Source organism: Ictalurus punctatus, chromosome 16 (assembly GCF_001660625.3).
Source record: "Ictalurus punctatus breed USDA103 chromosome 16, Coco_2.0, whole genome shotgun sequence".
Taxonomy (NCBI): Eukaryota; Metazoa; Chordata; class Actinopteri; order Siluriformes; family Ictaluridae; genus Ictalurus; species Ictalurus punctatus.
The window spans coordinates 12,058,827-12,073,586 of record NC_030431.2 but is presented as its reverse complement, the minus strand read 5'-3'; the positions used below and the strand labels follow the sequence as shown (position 1 = coordinate 12,073,586).

Genomic DNA, 14,760 nt, shown 5'->3' with positions numbered 1-14,760 from the left:
TACAGTCATGTTTTCTTCTGGACTTATTATGCTCATAACCACAAAGTTGCCTCTAATTATTTTTGATTTATTTAGCATGCATTAGTATAGTATTACTGATTATTATGGCTGATTATTAGAAGTGTATAACAGACAATATATGTCTTGTATGGTATGTGTGTGTTCGTTGAGTGATCAGAGTAAGGAAATTTGGGTAGAATGTCATTATGTGTACATGTTAAAATTTGAAACCAAAGTTTGATCCACACATCATGAAAATGTGGAACCACACATCTTCAGAGACAATGGACTAATTAGCGTCATAGGCTGAGAATATGGCTTACACCTCGCCCTAAGACAATATTTGATTGGAGGAAACATTTTGGGGCTGGACTAGCCAGAAAGGGTTAAAATCCTATGACACAAAGAGTCTTGAGTGTTCAGAGTCATTGGAATCATCTGAGAGTTCTCCCAAATCAACATCTTTGGGAGATCGCATCTGCTTGGAGCCTCAACCTAGAACCGCCACCAAGCTCATCAAGCAACCCGGCTACGAGACTCCATTCCATTCATCATTCCTATTGGTCTTCTGAGACACCACTCAAAATCAGCCAGACTGCTGATGAATCCCCCCATCACCGGGAATCCATTCTACCCAACAACGTAATGAGCGAATTTCCATTTGGAACGACAATTCAAATGCAGATTCTCGCTGAACTGATGCATATAATAAGTTTAAATCCCTTCTAAAGGAAGTGAAGGTAAATTAATAAGTTGATGGTTCATTCAGATCATGGTCTGAGAAATCTCATACAGTGCTAGAAATGTGAAATTCATTCACTCTCTGTTCAAAGCCATTTTCACCACTGTCTGTGTTAAATTAGTTTCTGTGTAGTAGAATAGTTTAATAAAATCTAATCTGTTTTTAAAGATGTGTGTCTTAGTTGCTTTTTACTCTGCTGCCATGAACTGATAATCTTGTTACTATACTTTTAATTTAGTGTTTCACTATATTTAGGATATTATTGCCGGTGGTCATGGAGGTAAAATCTAATGCATAATTAATAATTACACTAATTTCAACTTATTGCTGGATGAATAGTTGATCAGAAATATTAAATTAGCAAAATTTCCCCTTCTGAGCTAATCTGCTAGTCTCTCCTACATATTTTAGTGGAGAATACAGGTAACATAACCTAAATAGCTAAACGTCTCTTACATATAATGGTGGGGAATGCAAACAGCTCAATCTAAACAGCTAATTTTTCATACATCTTCAACCACACATGTGAAAACACGCACACGAAGATGGAAATGGAAAATATGCTTTTCCAGTCAATTTGGGGGAGGCCTACGTTGACCTATGTAGATGTAAATCTTGTTAGGGCCATATATGTTAAAGAATTCAAAATTATCCAAAAAATGTGTGTCAAATTTATTTCCAGTATTTGTCTTTTTTTTTTTTTTTTTTTTTTTTTTTTTTCAGTCCAACAGACACAGTTGTTAATGCTTAAAAACAAGTAGATATTTATTTTAAAAAAGGAAAAAGTTAAATAAATAAAGAATAACAAAAAAAAAATCGGCATCTTAATATTTAGCTCAAATTCCAGGGACAGTGGTCATCTTCAACATTTCCCTAACTTTGAACTAACTTTGTTTACATTCAGTAGGGCTGCACATGAGCAGGTTTCTGCTTACAGCTCTGTTGTCTTGGTAACAAGTTCAATAACATCATATTGCAAACACATATAATGCTCACGTTGCACATTGTCCCCTTCTGTCACCATTCTGTCCCCTTCTGTCACCATTCTGTCTGGTGATGTGACATCCATGGTGACCTGTGGCACTGGGGCACAAACAAACATCATGCATTGCATTAATCATACTTTACACTGTAAAAGATACAACTATACAATAGTTTGTAAAAATATCTATTGTTATATATGTTGTTGTCTACATATATATATATATATATATATATATATATATATATATATATATATATATATATATATACATACATATATTGTCTATGTATAACAATATATATTGTTATATATGTATGTGTGTGTATGTATGGATGATTTGGTAATTAAATCAGCCAGCTTCCTTGTAGATAAGTGTTATCTTTAAATTTTAAGGGTAAGAAGACCTAGACTACTAAAAAAACTACTTATAATTAGCTTGCATGCTAATTAAGCTAGTTAGATACTTGTTTATCTAACAGAAAATTTTTATTATTAGAATCTAATAACCAGACAATTTCATATGGAATTCCAAATGTTTTATTTAATTTATATATTTTTTTAAATAGAAGTTGTCAGTCAACATATTTGACCAACAGTCTTTTGAGTTTCAGTTGTTTAACATGGTAATGTTCTGTTATTTGTTATTACTATTATTTATTATGGCAGTGGTGGCTCAACAGTTTAGGCTTTGGGTTACTGATCAGAAGGTGGGTGGTTCAAGCTCCAGCACCACCAAGCTACCACTGTTGGGCCCTTGAGCAAGGCCCTTAACCCACTTTGCTCCAGGTGCACTGTATCATAGCTGACCCTTCACTCTGAACCCAGCTTGTTAGGAAGTTGGGGCCAGAGTGAAGGGTTAGCCATGATACAGTGAAAAATAGAATTTCACTGTGCTGTAATGTATATGTGACAGACAAAGGCTACTCCTTATTTCTGTCATCCATCTAGGTTTCTCATGCAATTCATCTTCCTTGTTTAACTGTGTAATTGTGTTGTGGGTTTGCTACATGTTATTTATACATTGATTGCTTTTATAATCCTTTACAGAAAAAAATATTTTAAATTGTTTTTTAAGTCAAAGTTTTAAATAAAGAAAAAAAAACACCTTAAAATAATCTGTAAATAAATCTGTAATGCTATCTGTTTTAAATATACCTTTTCATTATGCACAATTATATTGAGCAAGCAGTTTAAAGTTGGCTCAGTTTTAGTTATCTGTTCAACATAAACTTCTCTACGCCAAAAAGATTGAGGTAGTTTTGGATAACACAACAAAGCACCTTTTTCATCAAAGTCAGATTTTGTCACTAGTAGAATGCATCAGTAAAAAGTGGAGTTACTATTCAAGACACATGTTTTTTTAATTGAGAAGACATTTTTTTTTTTTTACTGAGTATCAGCACAAAGATTATCCCCTCATCCAACTCTATTAACTGTATGCAAATAGTAATGTTTCATTTTGCCATTCAAAATAGAGCTTGTACAAGATATAAATGCTCTAAAACATTGTTCAGTTTTGGTCATCCTGCAATTTGCTATAGAGGCTTAGAAAGATGTACGTAAAGCACAGGCATTTTTACTTCCTTGTAGATAAGTGTACAGTATACCAAGTCTATAACATATCTGTAACACACTGTCCATTTTGTCCTTAGAGGAAACTGCATTTTGAGCTGTGACATGAGCTGTGGCTAGACATTCCAGGTAGTGAGCTAAGAGTTAGCAGTTTATCAGAGTAAGCACTTTAGTCATGTAGCCTTGTCAGAGTTCTCTACTTCATCACAGATTCATGCAGTCATTTTGACACACTCACCTGTGTAGCTCTTATTTATCACAGTAACTGTAAAATTCTTCTGTCTGTGTAGATGATTATGATTTTCGATGTGAACAAACAGGGTGTAAATCCCAGAATGATCAGGACTCACTGACCACAGGTTTATACTGGCATTGGAGGATACTGTCATGTTGTCCTGTAGGAAAAGAATAACGTCATAGGCGTATATGTATATCGGTATTATCTTTTTAAATAGTCAGATGGCATTGTCAAAGAGAAAGGTATGTGTTCACAGGCAAGAGTGCACGTAAGATATGGAGGTCCAGAAACAGGAACTAAAATCAGCTTTCATGGTAATTAATATGGTAAAGTAATTTTTAGTATATTTTTACCCAAACAGCAATGGTGGAAAAAGTATCAAGGAATCATACTTAAGTTGTTTTTTTAAAGTCATTTTAAAGTTGTAAGAAGATCATATTCATTTAAAAACAACTACACTGTTTTGCATTTGGTCAGTTTGGTGGTCATATGCATGAATAATACATATGTAGTTTGATAATGAATTAATCAGAAGTAAAATATCATATGCATAATAAATATTTATGTATCTAGAGTTTAACTTACTGCCTAGACAATTTATGCTAGCTACTGGAATCAGTGCTAGTCTTGGCATTAGTAAAGAAAACAGGTTTACTTGGTTAAACATAGCCAGTTAATGTTGGCAAATTAGCAAAACATTCCTCAACATGCTTTTTCTAATTAGATGTTCATGCTTCTTAGGGAGACAAAGAAGACACCTCTTTTATACTAGTCTTTGCTTACTCAAGCATACTGAAACAATTTCAATATTGTATATCCAGCCTCAGATGCACACAGACACCATTAACTACATTGGGTAGCATGGGATAGTCACTGCTGATGATGAATTGGCATGAATCCTGTTTTTTATTGTACACTGATGAACTTGAATTAAATGATTAGCTGTTTAACTGAGCCAATTTGACTCATATTTTGAGTATATGATATCATATATTACAATCATTTGCTGGATAAGAGTACTTGGAAGGTCTAAATAAAAGTATAAGAAGTAATAAAATAATTCTTGGAAATATAATTAAGAGTACAAGTTATCAATTTCAAAAAATACTCAAAGTATAAATTTGCCAAAATAATACTTTTTGCCCCTGCTGAACAGAGTATAAATGTTAAGTATCTTGGATAGTGATAACACCCATAAACATAAATCTACATTTTTATTACAGGTTTATTTTTCTGATATTTTTAGTTCAGATTGTGAATTACCTTCATCCAGACAAAACGCAAGGACTTGGAAGACATTGCGTCACAGGTAATCGTCAGATTTGTCCCAGTCTCAACTTGTATCTGGCTCTCGGAATTACACTCTATATTGTCAAGAACTGTTTGGCAGAGCAAGAATCATGTTTTTGAATAATATGTTCACTTTCATCTATCTTAATTCACAATGCATGTGAAGTATAAAAAATGTATGTTATTGATAAAGTTGAAGACTCACAGTCTACAGTCAGGTACATAGTTGCGTTGAGGCTTTGTAAGTGTTGGTTTGATGAGTTCCAGGTGGGCTGACATATCAGGTCACTGATGTGCCGAGTAATGTTCTGAATTGTGAATTTTCCATCCTGACTTTCCATAATTGATTGACTCTGTAGGGAGGAGCAAATCAAAATGATAAAATGGTAATGAGGGACAAAGTGATGTCATGCAGAAGAAGATGAGTGGCTTGTGACTGAGCACACAGTGGAAAACCTCACTGCTGTATGTTTTTGACTCACCCGTGAGGATAATAACATGTACTTGTCAGGTGGAGGATCACTGACACATGTGATGCTCACTGTGTCCCCTTCTATTACAGTCCTCTCGGGGGACGTGATCTTCATTGAAACCTCTGGCACTAGGACACAAATATTCATTTGTGTTCAGATGAAAACATTCAATTGTAATGTATCAGCAAATAAATTATTATTTTCCAACTTTGTATCTCTATTACTACTAAAGCTTGCTATGTGTGAATGAAAAAGAAGGAAAATATTTCTGAGTGAGTCTAAAGATATACAGTAATTATATACCTGTATGGTTGTATATCATGACAAAGAAATCTGGAATAGGTATACCATTATCATTAAGCTATACTTGTATATTTGATAGTGTACATTCTTAATAGAAAGTTATAAGCATATACTGTGAAAATATATTTTGTTGTACAGTTATGGTAATGTGAATCTTACATACAATGCTGTGAAAAAGTATCCTGATTTCTTATGTTTTTGTGAATATCTCATATTAAATAGTTTTAGATCTTCAAATGAAATACAACATAAAACAAAGGCAACCTGCATAAACACAATACAGTTGTTTATTATTATTATTATTATTATTATTATTATTATTATTATTATTATTATTATTATTATTTTATTGAAGCAAAAAAAGTTATCCAACACCTATCACCCATGTGAAGAACTAATTGCCCCCTTAAACTTAAAATCTGGTTGTGCCACCTTTAGCAGCAATAACTGCAACCAAACGTCTCCGATAACTGGAGATCAGTCTTTCACTTACTTCTAGGACTAGGACTTACTCCTATGCTTTGGATCATTGTCTTGCTGCATAATATAGTTCGGCTTGAGTTTCAATTTACGGACTGAAGACCGGACATTCTCCTATAGGATTTCTGGTAGAAAGCAGAATTCATGTTTCCCTCAATTATTGCAAGTTGCTCAGGCCCTGAAGCAGCAAAGCATCCCAACACCATCACACTGCCACCACCATGCTTGACTGTAGGTATGATGTTCTTTTTGTGGAATTCTGTGTTATGGTTTATGCCAGATGTCTTCCAAAGAGTTCCACTTTCGACTCATCAATCCACAGAACATTCTCCCAAAAGGTTTGAGGACCGTCAAGGTATATTTTGGCAAAATTAAGACGAGCCTTAATGTTCTTCTTGGTTAGCAGAGTCCAGTGTCTTTCTGATAGTGGAATCATGTACAGTGACCTTTATTGATGCAAGAGAGGACTGTAGGTCCTTTGATGTTGTCCTTGGCTCTTTTGTGACTTTCTGGATGAGTAGTTGCTGTGCTCTTGAAGGAAATTTGGAAGGTTGGCCACGTCTGGGAAGGTTCAGTACAGTGCTGAGTTTTTTCCATTCGGAGATAATGGCTCTCACTGTGGTCCTCTGGATTCCCAGAGCCTTTGAAATAGCTTTGTAACCCTTCCCAGACTGATGTATTTCAATAATCTTCTTCTTCATAATTTCTGGAATTTCTTTAAATTTTGGCATAGTGTGTTTCTGGGTAAGATCTTTTAACCAACTTCCTGCTCTCGAAAAAGATCTATCTAAGTGTTGATTTGACTGAACAGGGTTTCAGTAATCAGGCCTGGTTGTGTCTAGTTGAGTTAAATCCCATTATGAATGCAGCTTCATAGATTTGTGAAATTATGGAGCAAACACTTTTTCACACAGGCCCAGTTGGTATTGGATAACTTTTTTGATTCAATAAATGACATTATCATTTAAAAACTGCATTTTGTGTTTACTCAAGTTGCCTTTGTTTTATCTTCAATTTTGTTTTGATTTCTGAAACAATTTAGTATGCGATATACACAAAAACAGAAGAAATCAGGATAGGAGCAAATACTTTTTCCCCAGACCCTATCAGACCCTGTCTCACCTTGGCTTTGTTTTATCTTAGATTTAGTTTTAATTTCTGAAACAATTTAGTATGAGAAGAAAACAGGATGAAGGCAAATACTTTTTCACAGCATTGTACTTTTTTCCACCCCTAATTAATTCCATTAAGAACTTACCTTTAACTTGGACTTTTGTGACTGTTTTGATGCTGCCAGCAGGAAATGAGGCGATATCGCAAACATAGTTTCCACTATCCTTCTCTGTAACCTCCTGCAAAAGCAATATGGAGCCTCGCAACTCAGTGGTGTTCGTTTCGTTCACCAGCTCCAATTTATGATTCGCATAGTAAAGAACAGTATAGGAAGGATTAAACACCACTAATTTTTGCTCTCCCTTTTCTCCCTCTTTGTGCCATTGTAACTGGATGATTGTTGGATGCTCCTTGGACATGATGCACGGCAGACTGATGTTCTGTCCAACTGCCGCATTTACCTCTGTTTTGTGTTCTATGATGACACTCTGAGTTCCTGTTGATTAGTTGACATAACATTAATCAGCGATGTACAGGTTGTTATACATATGTCTTGGAGATTTTTTAAATGTTAAAGCATATTTGATTGAATTTCACAGCTGTGTCTTATACAACACTCCAGAGGTTTCTAAATGTCTTTCAATATGAATGTATTAGGCTTGTGAATAAATCAAGTCATGCTTACCTTGAAGAATGCTTATAAAAATCAGAAGGCTGGTAGCTTTATTTGTCATGACAGAAGCCATGACTGCGAGACAACAGTTAGATTTGGAGAAAGAAAAGAAATGACACATTGCACAGGAAGTGGCTGTAGACTATACCACTGAAGAGACAGGAACAAGTCTATCTGCATCTGCACACATCCTTGTTCCTCACACAAACGGCATCAATGATTTACACTGTGAAACCTTGAATATGTAAATAATATTTTAAATGTATATGTGTAATGCACTGAATGAATTACTTAATTATTCATTTTTAAATGATCATTTTTAAAAATATAGAATTTTCATCTCTAAGAAAGGAATACAGTGTACAGTAAGGTATTTACATATTTATTATTGATTTTTTTTTTTTAAAGAGGCATTTTTAAAACTTGAGTCTTCATGTTGGATTTGATGATGAGGTTTTCTTTGAAGCACTGCTCTTCCTAGTTTCATTTTGGTTTCCTGTTGAAGTGCTGTGTGAAAAAATAAAGCAGCTTCAACGATCATGCAGGTGAAAAGACACACGCACACACACACACGCACACACACACACACACACACACACACACACACACACACACACACACACACACACACACACACACACACACACACACAGAAAGACAGAAACCGAAAATGTGTTTTTCCAGTGAATGAAAAAAGGCCTACATCGACATCCTCACTATATTTTGAAACCTGAAATCTTGTTTGGCCAAAAAATTTAAAATAATGCAAAAATGTTTTATTTGCATTTATTTGTAGTATATTCCATTCTGCAGTTTTCAATGCTTAAAGACAGGTAAATATTAAACAAAGAAAAGTTACATTATTTGAAAATTATAGCTAGAGAGTAAAATAAAGTTAAAGAAAAACCTGTGTCATAACATTTGGTTCAAATTCCAGGGATGTTAGTTGAAAGGAAATTCTCTTATATCATGTACTCTCTTATATCACGAATTGCTATTAAGACAATTAAGACACCTTAGATACAGGGAATACTGGGTTATAGCTTCTGTTTATGTGTCTCTGTGCTATCAAATACCTATGATGAATGTGTTCATTTAATTACCTCATTGAATAAGCTGATCAACTGCCATCCTTTATTATAGCTGACACATGTATTTTCTGTGCCTTGAGGGGACTTATTTTCATATTGTGCTGTGTGTTTTGTCTAAATCTGTCCAGCACCTGCACAAGAAGAAACTAAGCAATGCTGTTATCAATATATATAAATACTCCTGTTCTTAGACGAAATAAACAGGAAGTCTCTGTGAACAGCAGTGTGTCAGTGTGTGTTCATTTAGACTCCTCCAGGCGCGCCTGAACTCTCTGTAGTAAATCACACTTTCTCGTACATAGCACAGAACTAAGAGTTAATAGGGAAATATAAGGCTGAAAGGGCTGACGGAGGTCTAAAAGACATAAATCTGAGATTTGAAGATATGTAACATTAGTCATCTTCAAATTGACAACAGCGCAATCCAGCTAAATACATAATTCAATAATTGTCATATGGAGGATTGCTGACATATATACTCACTCACTAATACTGGGTAGGGCCTCCCTTTGCTCTCAAAACAGTCTCAATTCTTTATGGCATGGATTCTACAAGATGGTGGAGAAATTCCTTTGAGATTCTGGTCCATGTTGACATGATTGCATCACATAATGCCTGCAGATTTTATAGGTATATTTTTATGCTGCAAATCTCATGTTCTACCACATCCCAAAGGTGTTCTTTTGGATTCAGATCCAGTGACTTGGAAGGTCACTGAAGAACATAGAACTCATTGTCATGCTCGCAAATCCAGTTTGAGATGACTTTTGAGAGACATGGTGCATTATCATGGTGGAAGTAATGATATGAAGATGGGTAAATAATGGCCATGAAGGGATGTACTTGGTCAGCAACAATACTCAAATAAGCTGTGGCATTCAAGTGATGATTAATGGATATTAACAGGTCCAAAAGGTGCCAAGAAAACATTCCTGACACCATTTCACCACCTCCACCAGCCTGGACTTTTGACACAAGGCAGGTTGGGTACATGGATTCATGCTGTTGGCACCAAATTCGAGATTCATCAGGCCATGCTATGTTTTTCCAGTCTTGAACTTCAACAGCTTTCTGTTCTTGGCTGACAATAGTGGAACCTGATGTGGTGTTCTGCTGTTGTAGCCCATCCGCCTCATGGTTCAAAGTGTTGTGCATTTCCAATGCTTTTTTGCTCGCTCACACTCTGTAGCTACTTCATGTTAGCTAGATAGCACTTCTTATCCATGGCTTTCAAATCATATATGATCATCTTTAGGAAACATTTCTATAAAGTATTCAAAAGTATTCAGTCAAAGAGACATTTGTTTTTCCAAAATCAAAATGTTGTCCCCACCTTTACATATTTTAGTGTTCTTGATCAAATGCACAATGTTGGTCAACAGGGGAATCATTTTTATGTTATATTTTTATGAGTGTGTACAGTAAGGTATTTAGATATTTATTTTTTATTATTTAATAATAATGATTTTTTAAAGAGGCATTTTTAAAAATTGAGTCTTTGTGTTAGATTTGATGATGATAATCATGATGATGCTGATGAGGGCCTCCCCTAATAACCCGAAAGTTAACACTGTGCCAATTACCACCTTCTCCACTACTTTTGCACTCATTCAAATTTCTTTTATTTTTTCTTAAATCTGAAATCAAATTTGGGAAAAGGCCTCTGTTTGGTTTCCTTAATACATACGTACAAGATAGAAATACAAGAGCCATTAAAGGCTTTACTTTTTTCTTTTTTATAACAGCTTATTTTATTTAAAAAATGTTCAATTTAATGAAATCTGTTTCATCTGACCCAGTAGAAATTGCGTGAAGGACACGGTGGGGGTGATGATGGTGCCACAGCAGCCTAAACTTTCAGGATTCTGCAGCTGCTAACGTAATAATAATATATGAAAATAATATTCTTCAAAATTGAGTATTTTTTAGTAGTTTTATATTTGTAAGTCAGAGATAGTTGTCCTGGATTAGGCCCTGGACTATGATTCCCATCAGTCATTGCACCTCACATCAAGTCACATGACTGTCTGCACCTGATTCATGTTTGTGGTTTATTAGCACTTGTATATAAGTCTTTTTTCTTTTCTTTTTTTTTTTGCAGCGCACTCAAGGTTTTGTATTTATCTTATGTTCTCTAGTTTCTTAGTCGTTGTATTTCTCTCTGCCCAGAATGGTTTGTGTGTTTAGTCTACTGTTTGTATTAATTAAATTCACATCTGCACTTGCATCCACTTTTGTCTCCATTACGTGACAGAACACAAGAACTTAATAATGGATGCAGCAGAATTTTTTTCCACCCATGAGGCCATTCTGGATCGCCTGAGGATGGAACCAGAGTGGAGGGGATCTTGGGTCAGGGCTACAGAAGCACGGCTGAGGGCCACGCTGTAACGGATAACTGCACAGTGACGCAGAGGTGGAGTCCGTTCCATTCCATGGTGTTTTAATCAACGGAAAAAGAAAAAAAAATCAATATAAAAAATAAACTAATTATGAATTAGTTATAAATAAAAGAATTATGCTGAGTTTTCTTTCTTAATGGAACAGAAAAAGAAAAAAAAAAGATGAAGGGAAGGGTGTGGTTTTTGGCAGCAATAAAAAAGAACAGGTGACTAGGTGAGAGGAAGCGGGACGTGGAAATGAGAGCCAGGTGGGAATGGCAGAACTGAGGGTGTGCGTTTGCCAGGGACCAGGCAAATGCTCTTACTGTGGATATTGATTCAGGAGGCTGGCGAACACTTCAGGAATATTCTGCTAAGGTGAATCATTTTTTGTATTTCTATTCTTATTGTTGAAAAATGTAATATATATATATATATATATATATATATATATATATATATATATATATATATATATATATATTTATACAATCTATCTCACTATAGTTATTAACTGCATATCTTGTTACTGCATTGTGTTAAAATGACTGAAGTCAGTCCTCATTCTTGAACGTGAAGAAATGGGGCACCATCTAAACGCTATGTACTTATATCCATTGTCTATCACGATCAAACTCAAGGATACAGTGGTGCTTGAAAGTTTTTGTGAACCCCTTAGAATTGTCTATATAGCTGCATAAATATGACCTAAAATAAAATCAGATTGTCACACAAGTCCCAAAAGTAGACAAAGAAAACTCAATTGAACAAATTAGACAAAAATATTATATTTAGTCATTTATTGATTGATGAGAATTTTCTAATTACATATTTTTGTGTGGCAAAAGTATGCAAACCTCTAGGATTAGCAGATAATTTGAAGATGACATTAGTGTAAGGTGTTTTCAATCAATTGGATGACACTCATATGAGTAAATGGCCTGTTTTATTTAAAGAAAAGGGATCTATCAAAGGCTAATCCTCACAACACATGACTGTGGAAGTGTAGCATGGCATGAACAAAGGAGATTTCTGAGCACTTCAAAAAAAAGAGTTGTTATTGCTCATCAGGCTGGAAAAGGTTACACAACCACCTCTACAGAGTTTGGACTCCACCAATCCACAATCAGACAGATTGTGCACAAACGGAGGAAATTCAAGATCATTGTTACCCTCCCCAGGAGTACTTGACCAACAAAGACCACACCAAGAACAAGACATGTAATAGTCTGTGAGGTCATAAAGGAGCCAGGGTAACTTCTAAGCAACTAAAGGCCTCTCTCACATTGGCTAATGTTCATAAGTCCACCATCAGGAGAACACTGAGCAACAATGGTGTGCATGGTAGTGTTGCAAGGAGAAAGTCACTGCTCTCTAAAAAGAAAATTGCTGCACGTCTGCAGTTTGCTAAAGATCACATGGACAAGCTAGAAGGCTATTGGAAAAATGTTTTGTGGATGGATGAGACCAAAATAGATCTTTTTGGTTTAAATGAGAAGCATTATGTGTGGATTAAGGAAAACTCTGCATTCCAGCATTAGAACCTTCTCATCTGTGAAACACGATGGTGGTACCAGTGTAGTTTGAGCCTGTTTTGATGCATCTGGGCCTGGACAGCTTGCCATTATTGACAGAACAATGAATTTTCAATTATATAAGCAAATTCTAAAGGAAAATGTCAGGACCTCTGTCTGTGAGCTGGATCTCAAGAGAAAGTGGGACATGCAGCAAGACAACGACCCTAAGCACACAAGTCTAAATGGGCTAAAATTCCTCCAAGCTGATGTGCAAGACCTGATCAACACTTACTGGAAATGTTTATTTGCAGTTATTGCTGCACAAGGGTGTTATACCAGAAAGCAACAGTTCACATATTACTAGTAATTTTTGATCATTTTCTTTAATAAATAAATGAAGTAATATAATTTTGTCTCATTTGTTTAATTGGGTTCTCTTTAAATACGTTTCGGACTTGTGCAAAAATCTGTTTTGTCATTTATGCAGAAATGTAGACAATTCTAAAGAGTTCACAAGCGTTCAAGCACATAAGCATTTATAGACATGCATGTATTCAACATAGTATAGCATTTCAAATAAATGAAAAAAGTGAATTTCTTCAAAGCATTTGAGTAAACTGAAATTATTAGGGTTTATAGTGTATGCAAGGGGCCTAAATTACTTCAGACCACAACAGCCTAGCCTATAGCTATACCCTTAAAATTAGTAGAACCGATATTTAAACTTTTTGCATTTTCATTGTGTATTTTATGATTTTAATCACAGTAATTTAATAAATAACAAAGAGAAAAGAGATTATAGAATTTTTATTTCCAAATATTTTGAAAAGTGAACAAATATTCTTTAACAAATAGTTAAAAAAAAAAAACATAAACAAAACACAAAAAGAATGGTTTCACATTTAATAATAGAATACATGGACCCACAGTCATGACCTCCTTCTTAGTTCAATTTTGGTTTCTTGTTGAAATTCTCAGTGTAATAGTAAAATTTCTTTGTAGGATCAAACAAACAGACAGCCAGAAAACCCAATAGAATTCTCTGGACCAAACATTGTTTAGATCACTGGCTGAGACGAGATGTCTCACTCAATAGGATGGTAAAGTTGATAACGATAACTTCAGGAAGGAAGGGGGACCCCCTTTCGAATGAGACCTTTTGCTCTCTCACCCAGGAACACAATGTTCACCCTGTGCTCTTTAAAATTGACATCCCAAATTATAACATTACATAAAGCCTATAGAGACGATGACTGTGAAAATGAATATATATATATATATATATATATATATATATATATATATATATATATATATATATATATATATATATATATTTAACAAATTAAATGACCTATATACAGTCATGTTTTCTTCTGGACTTATTATGCTCATAACCACAAAGTTGCCTCTAATTATTTTTGATTTATTTAGCATGCATTAGCATAGTATTACTGATTATTATGGCTGATTATTAGAAGTGTATAACAGACAATATATGTCTTGTATGGTATGTGTGTGTGTTCGTTGAGTGATCAGAGTAAGGAAATTTGGGTAGAATGTCATTATGTGTACATGTTAAAATTTGAAACCAAAGTTTGATCCACACATCATGAAAATGTGGAACCACACATCTTCAGAGACAATGGACTAATTAGCGTCATAGGCTGAGAATATGGCTTACACCTCGCCCTAAGACAATATTTGATTGGAGGAAACATTTTGGGGTTGGACTAGCCAGAAAGGGTTAAAATCCTATGACACAAAGAGTCTTGAGTGTTCAGAGTCATTGGAATCATCTGAGAGTTCTCCCAAATCAACATCTTTGGGAGATCGCATCTGCTTGGAGCCTCAACCTAGAACCGCCACCAAGCTCATCAAGCAACCCGGCTACGAGACTCC

At 34.9% G+C, this 14,760-nt stretch overlaps 1 protein-coding gene across 1 annotated transcript; it reads right to left on the bottom strand.

The window, feature by feature from the left end:
• On the bottom strand, positions 1-8,011 carry LOC108277382 (nectin-4). The gene is made up of 7 exons (XM_017490066.3): positions 7,882-8,011; positions 7,342-7,692; positions 5,310-5,428; positions 5,033-5,180; positions 4,801-4,916; positions 3,538-3,694; positions 1-1,825 (listed from the first exon to the last, which is right to left on the bottom strand). The coding sequence occupies exons 1-7, from the start codon at positions 7,988-7,990 to the stop codon at positions 1,674-1,676; spliced, it is 1,152 nt and encodes a 383-aa protein (XP_017345555.1). The 5' UTR covers positions 7,991-8,011; the 3' UTR covers positions 1-1,673.
• Between the last annotated feature and the right edge of the window lie 6,749 nt (positions 8,012-14,760).

What these genes read in the sequence shown, in the direction of transcription:
- LOC108277382 (XM_017490066.3), bottom strand. Translation starts at nt 7,990, where the DNA reads ATGTGTCATTTCTTTTCTTTCTCCAAATCTAACTGTTGTCTCGCAGTC. An exon ending in TATGTACCTGACTGTAGACT is followed by an intron (nt 4,917 to 5,032) that starts GTGAGTCTTCAA and finishes TCTGCCAAACAG; the next exon opens with TTCTTGACAATATAGAGTGT. An exon ending in TGCGTTTTGTCTGGATGAAG is followed by an intron (nt 3,695 to 4,800) that starts GTAATTCACAAT and finishes CTTTTCCTACAG; the next exon opens with GACAACATGACAGTATCCTC.